Below are 18,497 nucleotides of genomic sequence, written 5' to 3' on the forward strand. Positions count from 1 at the left end.
CACTATCTTGTTGAGGTCTTCTCCGAAAAGAATGTCTCCCTTAAAAGGGAGTACCTCCAGGGTTTTCTTAGAGTCCAAATCCACAGACCAGGACCGTAACCAGAGAATCCGGCGAGCCAAAATGGACGTAGCAGAAGCCTTGGCCGTCAGAATACCGGCATCAGAAGCTACCTCCTTAATGTAATGAGAAGCTGTGACAATATAAGACAGACATTGTCTAGCATGATCAGAAGCGTTGGAAGGCAACTCCGCCTCCAGCTCCTGAGTCCAAGCTTCAACAGCCTCTGCAGTCCATGTCGCTGCAATGTTGGGCTTATGTGCAGCACCAGTTAGGGTGTAAACTGCCTTTAAACAACCCTCCACACGCTTATCCATCTGTTCTTTCAGAGATGTGACGGTAGTTACTGGCAGAGCTGAGAATACCACCAGCCACGCCACTTGCGAATCCACTGGCGGGGGTGTCTCCCAATTTTTACTTAGCTCCGCAGCGAGGGGGTAGCGAGCCAGCATCTTATTGTGAGGCGTGAATTTCTATCCTGGATTTTCCCAGGACTCCTGACGTATGTCAACTAAATGGTCAGAATGAGGTCAAACTTGTTTAACCACTTTCTTACGTTTAAACCTGTCCGGTTTCTTAGGGGCAGCATCAGGCTCTGGATCATCAGTAATTTGAAGAATGGTCCTGATAGCCTCCAACGAGTCAGGAACATCCACCTGTGAAAGACTCCCCATTAGAAGCGTCGGGATCAGAATCTGTGGGGTCAGTAGAAACACCATCCTCATCAGACAAGGAGTCTGGGACATTGGTGGATTGTAAGGAAGTAATGGCCCGCTTAGAGGACCCCTTGGTCTTAGGCGGACGAGGGTTAGACTTCTGAGTAGTCAGTGATTGGTTCAATTGCTGTAACTGAGTGGACAGTTGATCTGCCCATGGCGGGTTAACCGCAGGGACCATAAGCAGTTGTACCGGCACAGGAGGTCCCATAGGGGGTGTTAATCTAATTACCAGTGTATTTAATAGCGTGGAGAAGGTAGCCCAAGGTGGGTCATTATGAACCCCCGTTGCTATAGTCCCACTTGGGGGTAAGGCTCCCCCAGAACCTGAACCCTCAGCTGCTATGTTTTCCTCAAATGTGTCTGCAGCGTCACCACCATACAATGTGGGATCAGCTCCAGCACCATTCCCCTTTGTAGCTGACATATCCGAAAGCTCAATACAAGGCAACACAGTACAATATCAGCAGCAAAATACCTGACAAGAACCCCCTGTGCAGTGTATCAGCACAAACAGGGAATTCAAGAGGTATATGGTGACTAAAAATCACAGAGAAAAATACACACTGAGTATATCCTGTGAACTACCTATATTAAATGAAAAACCTGACGCACTTAGGTGGTCATTCTGAGTTGATCGCAGCCAGCAACTTTTTGATGCTGCTGCGATCAATAGTCCACGCCTATGGGGGAGTGTATTTTAGCTTAGCAGGGCTGCGATCGCTTGTGCAGCCCTGCTAACCAAAATTTTTTTTACTGAAAACAAGACTAGGCCTATACCTACTTACCCTGTGCGATGGATCCAGCGATGATGGGCGCAGCTTTGATGTCACTCCTCCGCCCTCCGTTCACCTGGGCACGCCTGCGTTTTACTCACCACTCCCCGAAAACGGCTCCAAACGGTCCGGATCCACCCTGCACCGCCCTCTTTCTGTCATTCTTCTTTGCTGTCCGTCCTGCGACCACTTTCTTCTTTAGCCGCGACGTAACCCGGCGAACCGTCGCCGGGCAACGTCGCGCACGTGCACTTCGGCCGCCGCACATGCTGCACCCGTTCGCACCGCATCGATAAACCGCTGTGTAAGAATGGGTCATAGTGACCCCCTTAGCCCCCTCAGGTTATAGAATATAGGGATAGCAATCTGAGTGAGATACATGAAATGGAGGTCACACAGCAGCTATATGCACACACACATAGTCACATTATACAATGCAGAAATTATGACATGCAATAAAACTGCACTGGACTAGCAATACAGAGTAGTACTATGTATAGCTATACACTCAATAGATATAACAATGCACAGTAAAGATTGGATGTATATCACAGGGTACTTGTACTATATAACCCTGACTAAATGCACTCTTTCTTAACTAACACTGTCAGCAGACATGTAGAATACTTAAGTGTCCTGTAAAATGCACAGCGCTGACATGCAGGCGGCTTTACAGAGGAGGATTTGCCAAAACAGTCCCAGGATCAGCTCAGCTTGTCCTAATGGCGCCCAAACGCTGACAAGGAGTGAGGGAGAGAGAGATATGCAGCTACAGGGCGGGAACATTTACTCTAAATGGCGCCCTGGGGGAGGGGCTACAGGTCAAAGCCTTATCCCCCCGCTGGACTTCACCACCGAGTACTGTGGGCTTATATAAACGGTTTATGAGAGAAAATTGACCTGTGCCCTAGCCCTGGTGGTCTAGTGGGGTCCCTGTACTACCACAGTGTCCACGCCAGCGCGCTCGCGATTTACAGCGGGTCCCGCCGGGGGGTCCCACTTACCTCCTCCCTGAGTGCGGCCACGCGATCCAGGAGAACAGCGGTCGTGTGTGTGACTAACTGAAGAAAACCGGAGCCTCCGCTGTAAGTACCCGGCAACCAGGGCACGGTAGTATACAGCGCCGCTGGGGGAGGTGATGAAGCTGCAGCAGGAGATGTCTGACTGACATCTAACACAGACAGCGTCTCTGCTGCAGCCCTAGAAGTCTTCATTTTTCTTTTAAAAGCTTCTTTATCAGGGCTGCTGGAGCAGCCCCCCTGTTGTATGCCTGCTTACTGCATGGCACCAACTACAAAACTGAGCTCCTGTGCACGGAGGTGGGGCTATAGAGGAGGCGGCGCTATGCATTCTGGGAACAGTCAAAACTTTGAGCCTGTTGGTGTCTCGGATCAAGATCCTACTCTACACCCCAATGTCATTCCCTGTGGAGCCCAGTGTACCCCGCAGTAGAAAGACACATGACTAAAATAATTAGAGATAGCAAAGAGAAGTCTGTGGAGGGGATGAAAGCTATATGGAATGAATGTTCCAAATGTTTGCATGTTTAGAAATTCACACCTTCTGCAAAGTGGTACTTCACATATTCACATAGCTGCTATATGGTACTGGATTGTCAAAACATGCAAGACATAGGGCCCGATTTAGACCTGATCGCACAGTGGCCGATTATCAAATGCGGTGCATACGCATGCACGACGGACAGTAGCGATACAGTGGTGCAAAAAATTTGATTACACATGTGTTCGCAAGGAGATTGACAGGAAGAGGCCGTTTGTGGGTGGTAACTGACCGTTTGTATGATGTCAGCCCCGGTCAGCCTGATTTCTTTGCACTGGAGGAGTAAGTCCAGGGCTACGCACAGACTGCACAGGCTGGACAGATTGGAATTTTTTTTTGATTCTGAGTGAGGTGCGAACGGATTTGCAGCTGCCCGCTGTCAGGCGAAGTTTTCACACGGCTTACGCATGCATTCGCACACTTGCACGGGGCAGATTTTCACTCCTCCTGGGTGGCGACTATCTGATTGCAGACCTCTGCAAATTTGCAGCACAGCGATCAGGTCTGAATTACCCCCATAGTTCCTACCAAAGCCAGTATCCCCGGATCTACCTGCTTTTAAATTTGTTAAAACAATTCACTCTGATGATGTCTTATAATACACCAATTATTTATCAGGTTTTTATTTTTTTCAAATTCATAGAAAACCCTCAGTGTGCACATTTAGAGAGGACATATGCTTCCTATAAGGTTGACGCATTTAAGACAAATATATGATCTATCTTCTCTGCATCTCATGTTTTCATCTATAAATAAACAATACTAGATTGTTCAGAGCCACAGGGAGCAATCCATTTAATTGGTAGGTATGTTCAAGTGACATTGATAGGGAATGTTATTTTCTTGAAAATAAATACAAAGTGATACTGTTCCACTTGAAGATATGATGTTCTCACAATTATTATTTTCTGCTTATTGCACCTGCTAAAATTTTATCTTTTATTGCTACACCCATCAGGTGAATGAGTTTTGATAGATGGGGGTTGCAATCCATAGATAAAGACAACTGAAACAAGAAAGAATAGCACGCAAACAGTAGATATCTAAGGATGCAAGGGTTCCTCAAAAGGTGATAGGACGAGTAAGTTAAACCAGTGGTCAGATAAGCCAAGGCAAAAGCACTGTAAGAAATAAAGGGTCAAATAGCAAATTCTGCTATATACAAAATGCTAGAGACCAGTGCAAGAGAGACAACAGGGTGCACACATCAAACTATGGATTAATACTGACTTGAAAGCCCTGAAAATTTCCTTATTGCCGCATATGGCAGAAATTTCTAATGCCTTTTTGGAGCCTGCGTCCCAGCAAAGCAAAAATCTAAAGTGTTAGCTTAACTTACTTCCAGTTTCTGACCCATTACAGCAGTTGTGCAAGCACTGTTTATTGGAGAGGGGATCTTTGGATGGGTTTGGTACGGGATGCCGGCACTCGGGATGCCAGCGGTCAGAAGACCGACATCGGCATCCCTATGTGCAGAATCCCAACACCTGCTAGGTAAGTATTCAAACCCTTTTCCCCTCCCCACCTTCTCCTCCCTACCTGCAGCCTAACCCTTTGCCCCGCAGCCTAAATATAACCTTACCACCTTAGAGCCTAACCCCCCTCCCCCCCCGCAGCCTAACCCTAAACTCCCCTGTACTGCATAACCCTAACACCCCCCCCCCCCACCGCGATGCCTAACCCTAAACTCCCCCATACTGCCTACTCCTAACCCCCCCACCCCACCCCTGTGGCCCAACCCTAACCAGCCCTGGCATACTTACGTTTGGGATGCTAACAGTCGTGATTACGGCGCTGGCATTGTGAGTGGTGTCACAGTTCTGGCGACGGTACCCCGGCATGCCGAATGCATTCCCTTTGGATCCCTCTCTAAAATGTAAAGCTTGGTAAGTAGGACTTTTATGCAGTACCCATAGACAGCTATGGGGACTGATTTTGTGATACTTAACAGAAGGAATGTATCAGATATCTACAGTAAAAAATGTGGCAAACCTCCAAAAACAGCCATTTTCAGAGGACTAGCTTATTTTTGTATGATAAATAGGCCTCAGAGTGGTAAGAACAACAGTACATGGGATAGTGTAAAACAAAAAAATAAGCAAGATCAAAGTAATTGTAAAGAGGTGCATATCTAAAAAGATCTGTTTCAAGATGTTTTAGATTCCTTGGCAGCCTCTTTGGACCGAGATCTCAAGCTCCCAGATGCTCTTAAGTGTTAAGATACAAAGTGCCAAAAAACGCCACTAGGGCAATCAGGGTGACAGAACAAAGACAAGTGACATGGCAAAGGGTACAGACATCCAGGCAGACATGGTACAAGACATCAGATGTAGGACAAGATTAGCAAGCAGCTGAAGCCACACAAGGAGAGTATCGAACAGATACAGGTTCAAAGTCAAAATGGAAAACAAAATCTCAAGGGTCATAACAGAAAGCATCAACTAATAGGAACTACACTCAGGGGCATATTTCAAATATTAAGGCTACCTGAATGTATGTACAGGGGATTGCAGCAGATATTGGGGATACCTGCTGCAATAGACCATTTTCAATTCAAAAGCAGCCCACCATAAGCTTTGGGAGCTGCTTAAATACCAACTTTCCGAAGCTTCAAAATCCTTTGAATTCCAGAGCTTGGACCCAGCAGCTAAAAGCATCTTCAAATGGCAGTAACCACTGTAGCCTATACAGTATGTGAATATTAGTAAATTCTTTCACTAAGAAATTGCAGTAATAAGAAATTATAATTATTGGGTTAAAAACCCAATAATTAATAAACAGGCGAAAAGTAGAGAAATCAAAGCCAGGAAAGGACAAGGACAATGAACAAAAACCATGAATGTCACAAACTAGGGCACAGCCATGCCACAATGTTTTACAAGACCTGGAGGGTTACTGAGAGGAACTGTCAGGTCAAAACAACCAGCAAAGAAGGCAGTAAAGCCTGGAAAGAAGTATTAACCATAGGAGCAGAGCACAAAGGCAATACATTAGCAGGGCCGGTGCAAGGTCTCTATGCACCCTAGGCAAAGCTTCAACCCGGTGCCCCCTAACCTGCAACCCCCCTGCAGGAGGTGCATCAGGGCTATGAGGAGCAGCCATGGGGTGCCCCTCTGGAGCCATAGTTACATCCGCATCCTATGCGCCTTCACTTGACTTGATGTTACTCATGTCGGCACAGAGGAAGCGCTCAGGCACTATGTGGTACAGCCTGATAGTGGAAGCTGCACTTGATTAGACCCGCAGCAGCAGCCAGCGCAGTGTAAAAGGAGGAGGCCGCATACAGAGACATCCTTCAGTTTTTTGCTAGATGAATTCAGTGGCGCCCTCCAGGAGCTGGCGCCCCTAGGCAGCCGCCTAAAGCTGCCTAATGGTAGAGCCGGCCCTGTACATTAGAGTGAGAACGTGGTCCTACATGCCCTCACCCTGCACAAATAAAATCAGATTAGATCTAAACTTGTAGGATGATAACTTCCTTAAACGATGATAAAATTTGAATGTGTCCACACACGAGCTAACGACACGGGTTTGGTATGTAATGTCGTCGGCCGGGGTGCCGAATGTCACTATCCCGACATCGACATCCTGAGCGGTGGAATGCCGGCAGGGTAGCAAGCGCAACAAAGCCCCTTGTGGACTTGCTGGACTTGCCACGCTGCGGGCTCGGTGGCGTGCTACATTCACCACAGATTCTATTCTCCCTCTATGGGTATCATGGACACCTATAGAGGGGGACTCACCTACCTTGCCAGTTTACCGGCGGCAGTATGGTGCCCCCGTTGGGATCCCAGCATTTGTATTGTGACTGCCGGGATCCCGACGATTGGTATGCTAACCGCATACCAATCACACTGCACTGCACTGGTCATTAGGCCTAACAAGATCCTTCTTGTTTGGTCCTCTATTTGTGGCCACATTTATCACAGCAACAGATTAACATGTTTCCTACATTTACAATTGGGCTATTATATATTTTCAATTTTCTGAACCTTTTGCCTGTGTATTCTCAACTGCAATCTCTGGAGTGATGAGTGTTGGCATATTGACATAACAATGTAATGGGGGGGGGTGGGGTGTTGAAAGCGGAGGGCGCTACTGCACTTGTTGGTTCCTATGGGAGGCTTCATTCCCAAGGTAACATGGCCACAGAACCTAGTACTGCGCATTTAGGGCACTATCTTGCCATTGTCTGTGAGCGACACAGTGGTGCATGGCTGTATACCACTGTAGCTCCAATGTCCAGCGCACTCCACTTTCAACACCCCCACCCCCCATTACATAGTTATGTCAGCGGGTCTCCCGCTACATTCCTAATCCAGAGCATTTCCAGAGTAATCCTGCACCACTACCTGCATCTTGCATGCACTCACCAGCTGGTGAGCTGCATGACACCTCACTCCGCTCAAGCTCTGCTCCAGACAACCAGTGTGTGTCTAGAGGAGAATGGCTATACCCATTACCAATAAACCACTTCATAGTTATAAGGCATCTACTGGTGTGTACAGTTACTCTGCTTCATCCTTAAGCCTACACAGACGTTTTCCAACATTGTTGTCATGACCTACATTATACTGAAGTATGCACTACCCATCCTTGGGAGGCATAATGCACACAACACACAAAATGTTATGAAAAATATGAACCGAGGGTGACAGCTGCATGCGGTCTGCACCCCCACAGTGGTGATTGTGACCAAAGGCGCTCCACCCCTACCAAACAATAGAGAGGTGATCTCTTCCCTTTACACATCACAGGGACAGGCTCCTATCGGATCCTCTGTCCGTGGATGTGGTTATTAATACATCTCGGCGGATATTAAATTCTTATTGTATGAATATTTGCGATAAAAAATTCTATTTATCATGTCTAAAACTTAATAAATGGGCCTGTTGTTGTATTTTATTCTAAATTTAATACACTAATATCTGCATTCCCCATAGTGTCCCCTATGCTGTTTTTAACATAAATGTGTGTGTGTGTGTGTGTGTGTGTGTGTGTGTATAGATCGATCTACCTGTATATAAATATACAGTAGATATATGCTGTATAGCTTACTCTGTCATCAGGTAAGTGGTGTGGCGGGTAAGTCTAGCTGCCCCTGAGGTGTCAACATTCAGCAATTTAAAGGTGCCAAAATGAAATTATTTCTTGCTCACCCAACCTAAAAACTTTATGGCGCCCCTACTTGTGACTAATGCTAATTAAAGCATTTCACTGAGTCAGCAGTTTACCTTTAAACATGATGCTTCACCATCATGTTTAAAACTATACTGCCAACATGGTTAAAATACTTTAATTAACTTTAGTATCACACTGGCATAATGCTGCTGGTATTATGATGTCCAAGTTATTCTAAAAGACAGGCCAAATGGATACAAAATCCAGAACAGATAAATGTAACTATTCTGGTGGACATATGTACTGCAGAGCTCAACAGGATGCAAACATGAAATAGAAGATATTTTTTGTTCTACAGTAGCAACAGCTGGTGGGTTTTGGCAGCAAGCATCCTGATCTCCACTGACAGGCAGGGAGTGACATTTCTCCATCACTTACCTGCCGACACAAACAGTGATGCTGCACCCGCCCAGCAGGCTGGGTTGTGCACAGGTCACGCGCCCACTAGCAGATAGGCGGGGCTAACGTTCACTGTGGCAGTTATCTCTCTCAGAGCTGAGGGATGGAGGACAGTCTCAAGGCCCGTACACACCGGCCGATATATCGACCGTTCTCTTGCTGATGCCGGCGGGGAAGGGAGCGAAGACGGGGAACACACTAGGCAATATTGTGAACAATATCGCTCAGAAAGCCCTTTGTGTATGGTGCTTTAGACGGGAGATCAGGTGCGATAAATAATTGACTCGCCCCTAATGCATTTACCGATACGCCAGAAAAATGTCATTAAAACATACATCCAAACATGACCCTTTCACAGTGACGTGCGGTGGGATCATAGGTTGGGGAGGCACTGGCAGCTAACAAGCCCCCCCCCCCCCGGAAAAAAAAAGTGTGGTCCCCCAACACATCAGGAAAACCAGCACTAGGCAGAACCAGCCAGGGGGAGTAATGCCATAGCAGGGGAGACATTCAGTGTGGGGTCCCCCTGCCATAACATTAATCTGCCCCCCAGCCAGTCAGCCCAGGGTTGGAATTCCTCGGAAAGTGGGAACCCCAAAAAATAAAAATGGGGTCCCCCCTCCCGAGCAATAACCAGCACTGGGCTGATAGCCCAGTGCTATGCCCCGCACCCCTGGTGGCGGTGGGTGCGGGGTTCATTGTGTGTTAATATTGTTCTTTACAGGTGGCCTACAGGTCCCAGCAAGCCTGCCCCAGCATGCTGGCACTTGGAGAACCACAAGTGCCAGCATGCCCGGACATAAAGGGCCTGCTGGCACCTGTAGTCCACCTGCAAAGAATAGTAATATTGTTCTTTACAGGTAGCCTACAGGTCCCAGCAAGCCTGCCCCAGCATGCTGGCACTTGGAGAACCACAAGTGCCAGCATGCCCGGACATAAAGGGCCCGCTGGCACCTATAGTCCACCTGTAAAGAAAATATTAAAATAAAACGCCACACGTCTTCCCAGGGCTTCCGGCGTCTTCACCTGGGGGGCGCCACCCCCCCAGGGCTTCCAGCGTCTTCACCTGGTGGGCGGCGGCTGCTAAGCTCTTTTGCATAGCCGCCGCCCAGCCAGGACTTCCAGCCGTCTTCTTTCTTCAGGAGCTCTTCACAGCTCCTCCTCTGCCGTCGGACTGACTCTCCTCCGCCTCGCGCTGACTTATATAAGTCAGCCGGAGGGGGCGGGGCGATGACGCGGCGAGCCGTGATTGGCTCGCGGCGGCCATCTTGAATTTCAAAAATGACGCTGAGGCGCCATTTTTGAAACTGGAACCGCTCCGCTGCCAAACTCTGCAGATAAAGGTAATTTTCCGCCGCCGCACAGCCGCCGCAACCCGCCGCCTGCTCCACCGCCGCCGCATCCCGCCGCCCGCACAATCGCCGCATTCAGCCGCCCGCACAGTGATTGACAGCGGATCCAGTGACGGATCCGCTGGCCAATCACTGTAGCCTCACTGACAGGGACGTGCTTTCATAGGTTGAAAGCACGTCCCTGTAGGAAAGCGGCACCACTAATGGTGCCGCTTTCCCATACATTTTCAATGGGCTTTTACAGCCCATGGCTAGTCCCCGCCCGTGTCCGCCCCCCCCGCTCCCCATATTATCCCCAGAGATAACGGGAGGCACCACGATCGGTGCCTCCCAAACACATAAGGAGGGGAGCAATGATCAGAATAATATTAAGAAGATACATATGACACAGAATATGTGTCATATGCATCTTCTTTGTATTATCTTAATCATTAATGACAGGGGAGGCACTGCCTCCCCTGACTGCACGTCCCTGCCCTTTCAAGGAGGGACAAAATGCTCCGTTCCTGGATTTCCTTCTTAATTTATGATTGCCATCGCCTGTGTTGAACATGTCAACTGATGAGAAAGGCGTTTCACAACAGGTGATGGCAATAAATGAAGAGGGAAAGCCAGGAGCAGAGCATCGTGTCCCTGCAGTAAGGGCCATATTGGGAGGTACTTCATTTTTGTGTTGCAGTTGCAGTGTACTGTATTCTCTCCAAGCCTAATTTCCTTATGTATAGATGGTAATAGTCAGGGAGCCATCGTAGTTAAAATTACGTAGGAGAAGAAAAAGTTGTTACACGTGATCCGGGTAAGGAGGGGTGACCCCGGCCAGTGGGTGCCCGCTGCTCAGGCAGTAACCCGCACACAGCACCATGACCGGACACACAGGCTCAGAGCCGGCCATAGGCATAGGCAAACTAGGCAATTGCCTAGGGCATTTGATATGCCTAGGGGCATCAGCAGCTTCTGCTGATTAAAATGATATGCGGCATGCCTATATTCTATGTGTAGCATTTCATATGCAGATACAGCCACAGTCTCACAGAGTATATAGGCATGCTGCATATCATTTTAATCATCAGAAGCTGCTTGTGCATCCTAGCCACATAGTAATGCAAATAAGATGCATTTTCGGCAAAAAAGGTGTGCCCGACGTTAGCATTGAGGCAAGATTTATGAGGACACATCTGTATCCAAGCAGAGGCAGAGGTCACAGTGTTAGTGGCAGTGTGAGTGCTGTGTGCATGTGAGTGGGTTGGTTGTGCAGTAGTGTTCGGAATATGTGTAAGGAGCATTATGTGTGTCATGTAAAAATGCATTAATAATGTGCAACATATGTGTAAGGGGCACTGTGTGTCATTATGTGTATAAGGGCATTAATAATGTGCGGCATATGTGTAACAGGGTACTACTGTATGTGTGTCATTATGTGTATAGGGGCACTAATAATGTGCAGCAAATGTGTAGGGGGCACTATGTGTGTCATTATGTGTATAAGGGTATTAATAATGTGCGGCATATGTGTAAGAGACATTATGTGTAAAAGGGCATTAATAAAGGCCGTCATAATGTGTAAGGCGCATTATGTTTATAAGGACATTAATAAGGTGTCTCATATGTGTAAGGGGCATTATTGTGTGGAATTATGTGTATAAATGCATTACTAATGTGTGGCATTATGTGTATAAGGTGCTCTACTATGTGGCGTTGCATATAGAAAGGGCACTACTGTGTCATCTAATGTGAATAAAGAGCAATAGAGTGTGGTGTAATGTGAATAAGGAGCAATTTAGTGTGATGTAATGTGAATAAGGGGCTCTACTGTGAGGAGTAACGTTTATAAGGTAAAGTGATACTGCTGTGGGATGTAATATGAATTCTGGACACTATCGCATGATCAAATGTGAATAAAGTTGCCGTATTGTGTGGCGTAATTGGAATTGGGGTTACTATTGTGTGGCTATGCCCCTTGCCAGCAAAAACACACCACTTTTTGGGCTGTGCGCCAAATGTGCGAACTGTTCCTATTTAAAATATAGGGGGTACAAACCCCAAAATAAGGACTGCTATATGTGAGGGATGATGGTGCTGGGAAAGAGGTGCAAGGTCAGAGGCGGAACCAGCGGTGGTGCTAGTGGGCACCAGTCAAAATTTTGCCCAGGGCATCATAATGGTTAGGGCCGGCTCTGAACAGGCTGCCCTCTATGCACCGGCCAGCAGCTCTCATCCCCGCCCGCTGCCCCTCGGGATCCCTCTGTCTGCACGCAGACACGCCCTCGTCCTCAGTCCGTCTCCTTCCTCCGCCCAGTCCGGGTTACGTGGCAGCGTTGCCGTCACCAGCAGCACCACAGCGGCGGACATATTACACGCCGGCGTGGGCGATAGCCCCAACCGAATAAGTCGCTGCGATTCCCAGCTGCTGCCTGTAGCAGCCTCGTGTGCCCGGGTCCGAGCTGCTGCCGGTGACACGGTGAGTGTGAGCGGTGTGAGGGACAGCGAGCTCTACCGGCGGCACAGTGATGGGTATTGCACCCTATGGGGCAGGTGCCGGTCACACAGTACAGTACAGTGCGGCTCGGTAACAGCAATGACCCCCTCCTCCCGGCTCTGCTGCTTGGAACTTTTTGCTCTTTTACACTCCGTCTGCTGTCCTGTATGTTCTCACCGTGGGGACGGGCGACTGACGTGGCAGCTCTCTTCTCTCTGGCTTGTTGTATGGCTGCACTGCAGTGTATGCTGGGGAATGTAGTCCTCCTACACTACTGACATGGTGGTGCTATTGCTGGGAGGATGGAGTGCAGCCTGCATTCTGCACACCAGTCCTGTCACTGTCGGAGTACTCCAGTATTGTTGGTAGCATGCACTCTATAAGATCAGCAGACAGTTGGTTTGTAATTAATATTTCTTGTAATCACAGAGTAAGCTTGCCTTGTAGTGTACACACACTTATCCTCAGATCGTGCCATAGACTTGGCGATTAGTCGCTAATGTGGGTAAAAAGTTAGAAGACAGAGATCTGATACAAGGGGTTGGGTTCGTGTGACCCGACTGCCGGTCACCATACCGATGGCAGGATCCCGGCTGTTAGATGGCCAACAGGGAAGGTGAGTGCACTCTATGGGTGTCGTGGACACCCACGAGTGGGAATAGTCCCTGTTGGTCGGCATGCTGACCTTTGGGCTATTCACTGTTTGGGATCCCGGCGTCGATATAGTGACCGCATCCCAATACAAGTGTTTGTGCCATGTATCGTTATGCTTCATCTATGACTTTATCAGTATCTGTGACAAAAATACTAATGTGACTAGTACACTATGGGCCTAATTCAGATCTGTTCCCTCGCTAGCTATTTTTTGCAGTGCTGCGAACAGATAGATGCCACCTATAGGGGAGTGTATTTTAGCTTTGCAAGTGTGCGAACACGTCTGCAGCCGCCCTGTACAAAAACAGCTTGTGCAGTTTGAGTAGCTCTGACCTTACTCAGCCGCTGCGATCACTTCAGCCTATTCGAGCCCGGAGTTGACGTCACACACCCGCCCTGCAAACGCTTTGATACGCCTGCGTTTTTCCAACCACTCCCAGAAAACGGTCAGTTGCCACCCACAAACGCCCTCTTCCTGTCAGTCTCCTTGCGGGCGGCTGTGCGAATGGATTCTTTGCTAGAACCAGTGCACAACGATCCGCTTTGTAACCGTATGGTGCGCCTGCGCATTGCGGTGCATGCGCAGTAGTTACCTGATCGTTGCGCAGCGAAAAACGCTAGCGAGCGAACAGATCTGAATTAGGCCCTATGAGCGACTGCAGCCACGATGTGAATAAGATGCACAGTTCAGGAAAATGTGTGTGAATGGTTACCTGTGGTGGAGTGTATAATGCTGGGTACACACTGGCCGATAGATCAGATATCATGGGAGGGTGTGTACCAGAGTTATGTCTGCGAACGTCGTTCACAGGTATATCGCATCTGCCCTGCAGCACAGCCAATGGCCGATATATCTGTGCATCGTGTTGTGTGTATGGACAGTCTGCACACTTGCTGCGGGAGCTAACGTCACAGCTGGGCAAATGCTTGCCCAGCTGCATGGCAGGGACTGACCTATCGAGTGGCTGATCGGTAAGTGTGTACGCTTAATTTGATTGGCTGCTCAGGTAGCATGATGGCTGGTCCACCGACATACAGTATGTCAGTTGTATACCTAGCGTTAGTTGTCCCATATGGCACAAAAACTAGATTTATGAGGACATCTGTCAATACTTTTATTTTAGACAAATAATCTGGTTTGCAAAGTTCTCATTGCTGACCAAAGTAGCACACTATGCCAATGTCAAGCAAATAATCTACACCATGTTTTACCATCATTTGTCCATTAAAGACCGTTTGTAGAGTAAAAAATGAATAAAATAGATGTAAAAAAAAAAGAGAGAGATTGTTTGGCACCTTATTAATTGAGCTGAGTAGTAAGGCAAGATGGGATTCTGTCTCTAGGTCAAAAGGTCGACATGAGTTTATCACAATTTTTTTTTCCTTTCTTTTTTTGACCTTTTTCATACTTAACGATCCACGCAGACTACGATTGGGATTAGTAGCCTGTGCCAAGCGCAGCGAGGCACCTTTCCTGAAGCATGGCGAGCAAACACGGTGCACTAATTGGGGTTCCCGGTCACTGTATGGAGAAAACGACACCAAAAAAACATTAAAAAAACTAACGTCGCCCTTGCACACCACACCCACACCTGGCAGGATTGCCTGTAAGCTCTAATAAGCATTTATTGAAAAATAATGAGAATATATTAACTTTTTCATAAAGCCCATTCATTTTTAATAGTAAAGGCGATATTGACTGAATTACATTTGGTTTGCCAGAATAATTTCTTATTTAATAATTTTGTTCTTTTTGAACGTTGCTGTTTTATATAGAGGAAATATATATAATTGTGATAGTACTGAATTGTTTCTCTTCTAGTGCCCCCTTGCAGAAAATGATGGAAGAGAGTGGCATTGAGACGACTCCTCCGGGCACGCCTCCCCCCAGCACCTTGGGGACATCAAGTGCAGCTGCTCCAGTTATTGCCACGCCAATTCCACCAGGTAGATGTTTACCCTCCACATTGCTGCAAAATGTGTTCCACAATGAGCAGGCACTATGTACTGTGCAATTTACTTAATTCACTTAAATCATTATACGTGCTGATAGGAAATAATTGCCCTAAGACCCACTGCTTGAGTTCTGTGCACAAATGGTACCATAAGGTTAGAGTTGGAAATAAGTCCATTTGTGGGACGTAAATATACGCATTTCTATGTTGTGTATACATACCAAAATGTATTTATTTATTTTTTTCAGTTTAGATTTGGCAATATCTAATGCTCCATACACATGGGACAATTTTTACGTATTTTCTAAGCGATCTGACTAGATCACTTAGAAATTAAGCACAAATCGCTCCGTGTGTATGCCCCATAGTAATGCGTGACCCAGCGCGCCGCTATCGCCGGCTCAGATCATTCAAGCATGCAGGCAAGAGCTAGTCAGATCGCATAGCATGTGTATACATAACACTGGTTAGCACAGATCGCTTAGCACACATTGCTGTGTGTATAGCAATGTGATCTGAGCATACTGTGCTAACCTAGATCGCTTAGCACACAGGCACAAGTCGCCCCGTGTGTACCCAGCATTAGACTTGCAGTCCATTACTTTTAGAGAAGTGAAAATGAGGTATGCAAGCATAGGTTCTCCTGCAGGGTCCACAGGTTATCCACAGGATAACATTGGGATGTGAGGTAGCGACAGCGGATTGGCACCAAACTATCAAAGCGTTCGGCCTCCAAGAATGCAATGGGCCCGTCCCTACAGTATATCCCCGTCTCAGGCAGTTCAGTTTTTTGTTTGGAGCTGCTGGTTTTTAGCAGCCATAAGCTTTTTCTTTTCTTTTTATAGTCTTACTATATTTTTTGAGCGATCTTTCAAAGAAGCGTCGTATACGTACCTTAGAAAGAACAACTCCAACTACTCCCCACAGGTCGCGACAACGCTTAACCACATGTACATTGTTGTTTCGGTGGGTGTCTGTGTAGGATGTACTAGCAAGTCCAGCAGACGTTACTAGGCTGTGGCTGGAGCACGAGGAGAAGGTAAGGCATTGGTTCCGCTTAGCAGGGGAAACGCAAGCCACAGCCGCACTGTTTCGGGATGGTGATTACCAAACAGTCGCTGACGCGGCTGCCACCTTGGGTGCACCAGCACTAGGCCTCAGGGATCATAGGCTCCAGGGGTAGTATGAGGCCGCGATCCCTAGGGTTGATGTCAGCAGTGGGGAGTAAGACGCTCTCTTGGTCGCTCCTCCCCCCAGTTCATGAACAGTTTCCTGCCATGACCGGAGTTCCCGCTTCCGTCTGAGATGCTGTGTATCTAAAAGGTCCCAGTCGCAGCATAGGCAGCTGTGTGACTGGTGCGTCAGTGTTCACTTGGGCGTCTGTGTTCACTGTAGGTTCACGGGGCGATTGTGTACACCAATAGCATCTGCATCCATTCAGCGTTCCCTAACGTATTGATCGATCCTGGAAGCGGGGTGAAGTCTCCCTGTATCCCACTCTCCTGAGCCGGGTGATACACAACTACGGGGGTAATTCAGAGTTGATCACAGCAGCAAATTTGTTAGCAGTTGGGCAAAACCATGTGTGCTGCAGGGGGGGGGCAGATATAACATTTGCAGAGAGAGTTAGATTTGGGTGAGTTATTTTGTTTCTGTGCAAGGTAAATACTGGCTGCTTTATTTTTTTGCACTGCAATTTAGATTTCAGTTTGAACAGACCCCACCCAAACCTAACTCTCTCTACACATGTTATATCTGCCCCCCTGCAGTGCACATGGTTTTGCCCAACTGCCAACAAATTTGCTGCTGCGATCAACTCTGAATTAGGCCCTTAGTCTCTATCTACCTTTGGTACGAATAGTAGGATAAGTGCCTGATGCATATAAGTCTTTAAACTATTGCTGCTGTCTTCTTTCTCTGTGCGACTGAATACGTTAACTCCTATATAATGTAATGCAGTAATATGTTTCTCCTACATACTTGAAATGTTTCTGTAGTTAAGTAAATCACATAGACATTAAACAACATCTTCACAGTCTACATGTTTCAGATGAGGACTCGTCGGAGGATGAGGACTCATCGCACTCCGGGTCTGGATACAGAGACAAGGAGGAAGGCCTCAGCTCAGTGGACATTCCTGAGCTAATTAGTGCTATGAAAGTCATTCTATCCTTGGAGGAGGCAGCAGAGCCTTTGTTAAAATCTAAGGCACCTGTGTTTAAATGTCCCAAAATAGTTAGTACTGAGGTTCCTGGATCAGAACAGCTGACGGAAATTATGCAAGAGGCTTGGGTTACACCCAGTAAGAAGTTTAGAATTCTAAGGAAATGGAATTCCCATTATCCTTTTCTGGCTGGGGACTGTTTAAAAAGGGAGGTGGCTCCCAAAGTCATCCGATTGGTGCGAAAATCTACATTACCTCTGCCTTGAACATCATTAAATTATGTCACGGATAGGAAAATAGATGGTTTTCTTAATACCAAATTCTCCTTGTCTGGGGCAATCGTGAGACCAGCCATGGCTTTGGCTTGGATGGCAAAAGCAGTGGCAGCCTAGGTTAATGTATTGGGGGATGACCTTTCAATGGCATTTAGAGAGCAAATATCTCATATTGCACATATCAAACAGGCAGCTATTTTTATGGAAGAAGCAGCCTTGGATATGGGTAAAATTGCCTCTTGGGCCTCAGCAGTAGCAGCACGCAGAGCGGTTTGGTTACGTACATGGAAAGCGGACTCGGAATCTAAGAAGGTTCTGGAGTCTTTGCCTTTTAATGGAGATATTCTTTTTGGTAAAGAATTAAACAGTATTTTATAGTCGGAAGCAGACTCCAAGAAAGTGAAGTTTCCTTCCTTCCTTCCTTTCCAGCTTTTCGGCTCTTTCGGACTCGGGGAAAAGCAAAAGGAAAGGGTTATGGCAAACAGTCTGAATATGACACATCTGGTAAGACTAAAAAGCATTGGGCTTACCAGAAGGCCGTCTTCCAAATCAGAAGATAAACCATCAGCCTGATGGTGCGGGCCTCCACCTGGGGTACCCCAGGGTTGGAGGCCGACTTCTTCAGTTTGCACAGATCTGGCAGCAGTCTTAGTACAGTATCTTTTTGAGGGTACTAGACCAGTGTAAAATGAAGTGATGACGACAGCACCAGTTACACTATGTAGCCTGCTGTTTACATATTGACCCATCCAGCAGACAGTATCGCATTCTTAAGCATTGCAGCAATATCACGTCTATTTAGATGTTTTGTTTGTCATTTCCATTTGGAATAAAGACGTTTTCCAATGGATTTATAAAGTGATCATGCATGCATTTATATGGAAAATGCGAGTCAAGCTGGGTGCACATCTGAACGATTTTAAAAACAATTAAG

At 47.2% G+C, this 18,497-nt stretch overlaps 1 protein-coding gene across 3 annotated transcripts in view; it reads left to right on the forward strand.

Annotated features, from left to right (window-relative positions):
- Positions 1 to 8,770: 8,770 nt before the first annotated feature.
- The window catches only part of PRRC1 (proline rich coiled-coil 1), a 52,077-nt gene continuing 42,350 nt past the window's right edge, over positions 8,771 to 18,497 (forward strand). Inside the window, exons 1-2 of one of the 3 annotated variants that reach the window (XM_063964246.1) lie at positions 8,771 to 8,953; positions 14,992 to 15,116. In XM_063964246.1, the coding sequence (XP_063820316.1) occupies positions 8,850 to 8,953; positions 14,992 to 15,116 (229 nt within the window). In that variant the 5' untranslated portion in view covers positions 8,771 to 8,849. Of the gene's footprint in view, positions 8,954 to 12,252; positions 12,498 to 14,991; positions 15,117 to 18,497 lie in introns of those variants that run through there. The other 2 variants (XM_063964248.1, XM_063964247.1) reach the window with 2 other exon arrangements.

Source organism: Pseudophryne corroboree, chromosome 1, assembly GCF_028390025.1.
Source record: "Pseudophryne corroboree isolate aPseCor3 chromosome 1, aPseCor3.hap2, whole genome shotgun sequence".
In the NCBI taxonomy this organism is placed as follows: Eukaryota; Metazoa; Chordata; class Amphibia; order Anura; family Myobatrachidae; genus Pseudophryne; species Pseudophryne corroboree.